The 6,281-nt window shown below is 44.3% G+C and overlaps 1 protein-coding gene across 1 annotated transcript; it reads right to left on the minus strand.

Moving 5' to 3' along the window:
* Positions 1 to 2,156: 2,156 nt before the first annotated feature.
* On the minus strand, positions 2,157 to 4,061 carry LOC136546428 (uncharacterized). Its single transcript, XM_066538407.1, has 3 exons — positions 3,749 to 4,061; positions 2,721 to 2,909; positions 2,157 to 2,431 (listed from the first exon to the last, which is right to left on the minus strand). Exons 1-3 carry the CDS (start codon positions 3,998 to 4,000, stop codon positions 2,354 to 2,356), a joined length of 519 nt encoding a protein of 172 aa, XP_066394504.1. The 5' UTR covers positions 4,001 to 4,061; the 3' UTR covers positions 2,157 to 2,353.
* Positions 4,062 to 6,281: the final 2,220 nt, after the last annotated feature.

Consider the following 6,281-nt stretch of genomic DNA (forward strand, 5'->3'; position numbering starts at 1 on the left):
GAGCTTAGGCCGTGGCGCGTACCTGGTTGGTCGAGGACTGGATGTGGCTCCCTTCAATGGCGGCGCCATGGCCGGCGAAGGCTGTCGTGGGAAGGGGGTGAGGTGCTGTTCGGTGGTGGGGCGGCATCTTGGGGTGCCGCGCTGGAGGCTGGGGGTGGCGGCTCGTCGCGGGTCGAAGGGGAGGGCACTTGGCACGGTGGCAGGGGGGTCCCGGCGGGGAGCCCGTCGGGGCGGAGTCACGCTCCCCATCTTTCCCACCGAACTTGAAGAGCATTAACCCTTCCTTCCGAGTTTGTAAAGAGTAGCAATGGTAGGTGCTTTGAACTTTAGACCATTTTTACTCTTAAGACTTTAAACAGTTGGTCTAAACTTGTACCTAAAACTTAGCCAGCCTCACAAAAAGGGCATTAGTTCACTAATCCACTAAAGTGAGTTAAAGTGGTCTAAAGTTTAGCCTTTAACTTTAACAAACTAAACTTTAGACCATGAAACCCAAATAGGGCCTTAGTCTTACTAGCAAATGTGCTCATATGCATGCTATTTTTCAACAGGAATCAATACGCCTTGGATCGACTCCTTCATTGACCGTTGACAATGTCGTGGTAATTTAGTCTTACTAGCAAACATGTTTGTGCTCTATAATAAGATACAATGCATCATGGAATAGGATTTCTTACCATCACTATAAGTGTGGGTCGTCCTAAGTCGTATGAGTACGGGTCGTGAATTTGGATCACATACGGGATATGAGGGGCACATGGGCATTTTGGGAAGCAAAAAAGATCGTTGGAAGAGTCCCTTATCCCTTCACTCTTTACTATTAGGCGGTATATCATCCCAAATGATAAGTCATTTCAACTTTCTTAGAGAGTCAAAGCATCTCAATTTTGACCAAATAATGACATTTATTATACCAAATGAGTATCATTAAATTGTTCATTAATTATATTTCTGTAATATACCTATTTGATGTCATAAATTTTTATAATTTACTCTATAATTTTGGTCAAATTTGAGATGTTTTGACTCTCAAAAAAATTGGAATGACTTATAATTTGAAATGAAGAGGTTATGACACGCCACATCCATTATAATATTTATTTTTATGATTTTAGCATAAAGAAAGGGTGTGCATTGACTTTTTTGCCCTCGCCTTCGTCTCCTTCCTTGCGGCGACATGGACGTATTCCTCTCTCTGTCGTCCACCTCCGATCCTCCCACCCTAGGTTTGATGGAGGACGACAGGGAGGAAGAGTTACGGCAATGACAGCGAGGGGGAGGACAACAACGCCGGAGGTTAGGACCCCTAATACATGAAGGAAGAGAAGGAGCCCGAGGGGGAGGAGAGAAGAAGATTGGGGATGGGGTCCGATGAGCTAGAGGTCACGAGCTCGGTGAGCTCGACATGGAGACGTCGAGGAGTGTCATAGCGTCGCGCTGAAGGTCTATGACCTTGCCGGCGTTAGAGACATATGCTATCGCTCGATAACTGGAACACCTTTCTCAACAAGGATGCGCAGCTTTGCCTCATCGCCTTGCTGCCTAGCTCTATCTCGGAAGGCAGTGCTACCGTCACTCCATCTAGAAGGTAGAGCCACCATCCTCTGTCCTTCAATCACCTAGTGGCGACGAATATTGGGGAAATAAGGGCCGAGTGGTACAAGGACAAGGAAGAGGAAGAGGAAGAGGGAAGGGAGGAGGGGTGGGTGGGTACGGTAAGTGGTCGATGAGAAAGAGAGGACCGAGAGGGATACGTCCACGTCACAGGGAGGAAGAAGGAAGAAGATGAAAGAAAGGCCGAAAAGTTAATTCACACCCCTTCTCTCTCCTAAATTCATATTAGCGAATATATTATAATCTTTGTGGTCTGTTGTAGCAAAGATCCATAGGCTTATAACCGTACCTATTATATTTTAGTGCTTGCGGTGTGAAATGGCCAATCCTACGTATATGTTTAACGTCCTGTGGCAAAAATTATGCAGACATTCGACAACATGAGTTGCAGGCCCTTACCATTTCCCATACACAGTACTCACTTCCGCCTCTAGATCACCGTATAGATTGTTTTTTTTTAAAAAAAAAGAAGTCTTGAATAGTTTCAAAAAAAAATCCAGATATCGCCGCCTGTTCATTTATGCTGAGCACTAAATTGTAGCTGCAGAAGGGGCCCTATGTTTTTCAGTATTATTGGTGCATAATTTTGTGAATAGTATCTAACCAAGGGACTCAGGGCTTCGTTCTCAGACTCTGCCATCACGGTGGACGTAATACCCGTAGGGTCACCGATCTGTGATGCATTCAGATTCAGAGAAACCATAAAGCAGATACACGGGGTGTTTTAGTTTCTTCTGAATCATTTTTGCTTGGTAGTTTCTTCTGCTCTGGTAAAAGAATCTGCGATTACATCAGTAGCCCAATCCTTGACATCCTCCTACAGGTAAAAGATACAAATATCAGTACTAAAACATGCTAGGAGTAAGACGTTCTTCAAGACATAACTTGATTAGAAGAGGATCCCATGAAATATCTAAATCTAAATGTAGGAAGTACCATGGCAACAAGCTGTTGAATAACAGAACATGCAAACCATATAATTTCAGCATTGAGATAAATGGTGAATAAAATAATGGAACATATCAGAGGTGACAATACCATAAATCATCAAAGAGTACCATGCAAAACTTCATTTCAGAAACTGATGATAAGAAACGTCTACTAACCAGTCGCACTGGCTCCCCAGTTCTTATAAGGGCATGTGGACGAGCTAATTTCGATTCAAAAGGGGTCCTTGGCCTGACTTCTTGGACCTCCTCCCATTCTTCACGAGTCAGCATCCTTACTTTTCCTTGATCAGGGTGGCTATTCTTTATCTTGCGCTCTCTCCTTTCTTGATCCGTAGCTTCATGTTCCTTTCCACAGAAACAGAAAATAAGATTCATAACATGATTTTGATATCCTAACAAACATAAAAAAGAACACTATTCAATTTAGTTAACCAGAAGCTCAATATTAACCCTGCCTTAAAACAATAGTCTAGAATCTTGATGATTCAGTTAACCAGAAGGGTGTACACAAATTGTCATGAAACATTAGTTCAAAATTAACCTTGCCTTAAAACAATAGTCTAGAATCTTGATGATTTAATAAACCAGAAGGGTGTACACAAATTGTCACGAAACATTAGGCAGCTAACAGTAAAAAATGTGAAACTGAACAAAAATTGTAGAATTGATCCGTATGAAAGGGAAGAAATGCTGATTGAATGTAATATAAAACAGATTCAGTAGTACAAACTCATACTTAGGATAACACAAATCTACCAAGGCCCATGAAGAAAACATTGTATACACCTATGAAGCAAATAGACAACTAGAGACTAACAGCCTGTTCGTTTGCTCGTATACGATTGTGGATTATAAGCTGGAACAGTATTTTCCTCTCACACCAAATCAGCCCGCAGTAAATAATCCGCGATCGTTTACGGCCTGCCGAACAGGCTGTCAGCACTTCTCTCATCTGAGAGCACTTGTCACAACTACCTTCAAATTCGTATAGGTTACATGTCTACATGCCCAAATCTAACAATATGAAGATTCTACACTTCGCATCATGACCTTTAATGGCATTCAACAAAAGATTCGCATAATGTTCAGGCATTAAAGGAAATACACAGTACTTGCAATTGCAACAGAAAACAACCCTAGGAGAAGCCAGCTACAGCTACAAGGCTTAGGACACGGAGCAGTACCATCATGAGGAGCTTGGTGAAGAGGGCCACGGCAGCGGCGGTGAGCACCATGGGGAGGGAGACCGAGTCGAGCCACGCCAGCGACTCTGGCGTGGGCACGAAGAACTCGTCGCGGCCCGGGTCGCGCCGCCGCCGCCTCGCTCGCTCCCGCTCCGCCACGCGCATCCGGAGGAGGTCCCTCGGCGAGGCTTCTCCAGCCAACGCGACCTGCCTCGCGGCCGCCCCTCCCCGCCGCAGCGCCGACCGCAGCATCGCCGCCGCGTCCACACCCGCCGGCGACTCGAGAGGAGAAAATGGATACCAAATTGTCTGTTTTTTTTTTGAGTCAACCAAATGGGCTAATATGTCTGTTACCAAATTTGGCCCATGTACGCCCCCATGGGATCTCGGCCCCTTTTAGGACCCGTTTGGCAGAGCTTCACTTCGCTAGTGAAGCCATTTTTTTTCTTCAGCTCCACGAACAGTTCCACCGGTGGAGCTGAAGCGGTTTTGGTAAACTGTTTGGCAAAATGGCTTCTCTGTGAGAGCATATTTTTAGGGGCCCGGAGGAGAAGCCACTTTTTTTTTTTGGCTCCATCTCACCCCAAATCACTGTGAGAGCATGTTTTTAGGGGCATCACAAGTGAAGCTATTTTATTTTACCCCGTTTGGTAGAAAACAACTCCAAACGGCTTCTGAAGCCGGTGAAGAAGCCCTGTCAAATGAGGCCTTAGTCGTTCGAATTGTGTACCTGGGCTTCTTTCTTTCCTTTCCTCGCAATTTTACTTCTTCTTTTTTAAAAATTAAATACTCACTCAAATTTTTATTTCTAAAAGTGGATTGTTTACTAATGTCTCTCTTGTTTGGTTGAGCTTTTTGCAAAATGCTTCTGCTGCCAAAAATAAAAAAGACAATCAAGCGCGTAGAACTAGAAGTCGTTTTTCTATATGCAACCGCTTTCATGTAGTACAATTTTCACAGCACGGTGGACCTATTTCTATTTTTTATTTAGATAAAGAAGAGTTAATATCTGGCTTCATCTACATAATGTAGAATCAGGCCATTACTACAGAGTTGCAGCACCCAAACACACCGACTGAGTTCTTACAAGCAAACACGAAGCTTAAAACGACATACAAAAGTTTAAACTAATGAAGACCAATCCAAATAGTAAATAACCATCCATTTGACGCAAAGGACTGCAAGGCTGACTCTTCGAGGAGGCTACTAACATGGATGAGTGCATCCCTTCGTTCGTCAGTGCGCTGTAACTGCGCCCACACTCGAAGCCGGTGTGTTCCCATGAAACAATACCTGTAAGAAAGATTTTGGTCTACATTTGTCAAAAATAACTTTATTTCTTGTAAGCCATATTGCCCAAAACAATGATGTTGCTGCAATTAGTAATAACAATTTTGGTTTGGTCCTTCCCAAATTACACCAGCAATGAAATATATCATACATGCTTATTGGTTTCGGTATCCCAAACACTAAGTGCACAGCTCGCCACAAGAAATTAGCGTAAACACAATCGAAAAAAAGGTGTTGAATGGACTCTTGTTTAGGACAGAAGCAGCAATTCTTATCCAAATGGACCTATTTCTGGCTTTCGGCTTTTCCAAATAGGTAAAAATAGAGAGACGTTTTATAGTTATTTCAATGAAGATAAAATAGATGAGGGTGGGCTTTATAGATATTACCAAACAGTCTACTACTTTTTCATAGCAATTTTTCCATAGCTCATGATATTTTTCACGGTCCACAGCTGAGCTGAATGGACCCTTAATAAAACTATCTCTAGTAGGTACTAACAAACTAAAAAGAAAGTACATCCGAGCGTTAAACTTTTGATGACTAATGTCCTTTATCCTTATTGGAGATCAAGGATTTCAAAACCTACCCAAATTAGGCACTTAAACGGATGTTAGGCTTATGCTTTTTTGGATACACTTGGACGACTAAACGAGCACGCTTTGTGAAGGAACGAAAGTGCTTTTTTCCGAGTGAGATTGAGATCGGCCTTTGCCAGCACCCTTTCTTTCTTATTCGTATCCCGCATATCTCCCTGCTCCAGCGTCACCCGGAAAACCTGAGATACAGCTTTGCCACATCGCCACCAGCTGCGCATCACATCGGCAGCATGTGATGCGTATCAGCGCGTGAGGCTGAAAAGGCGGACGTGAACCCAGCCGGGGTCCGGGCGAGATCGCAAGAGGGGGCAGCGACAGCGGAGACATGCCCTCGCCGAACACCCGTGTCGCCAGCAGGGTGTCGTGTCCGTCGGTTGCCAGTCCACACTGCCGCCTGCATGCTCCTCCGAGCCAGCCAGCTACTCCTTGCAGATGGCACGGGTGACCTGATCGCGTCCCGGTTCTGAAACCGCCTGAATTAGCTTTAAAGCTCTCCCGTCCTCCTGCCTCCCTGGATTGGATCCATCCGTGCGAACTGTGCCCTTGTTCAGCCTGCCGGAGTTTTCTTTGCTGATGCGTGTTATGCGTGCAAGATAAACTTGTTTATCTCTTCTTCGTTATCAAATCTTTTGCTAATCGTCTGT

This window comes from Miscanthus floridulus, chromosome 3 (genome assembly GCF_019320115.1).
Source record: "Miscanthus floridulus cultivar M001 chromosome 3, ASM1932011v1, whole genome shotgun sequence".
NCBI classification, from domain to species: Eukaryota; Viridiplantae; Streptophyta; class Magnoliopsida; order Poales; family Poaceae; genus Miscanthus; species Miscanthus floridulus.

Coding starts and splice junctions, on each gene's coding strand:
- LOC136546428 (XM_066538407.1), bottom strand. CDS start 4,000: ATGCTGCGGTCGGCGCTGCGGCGGGGAGGGGCGGCCGCGAGGCAGGTC. Junction 2,910..3,748: donor TCACCAAGCTCCTCATGATG/GTACTGCTCCGT, acceptor TTCTGTGGAAAG/GAACATGAAGCTACGGATCA. Junction 2,432..2,720: donor CTGGGGAGCCAGTGCGACTG/GTTAGTAGACGT, acceptor TTTTACCTGTAG/GAGGATGTCAAGGATTGGGC.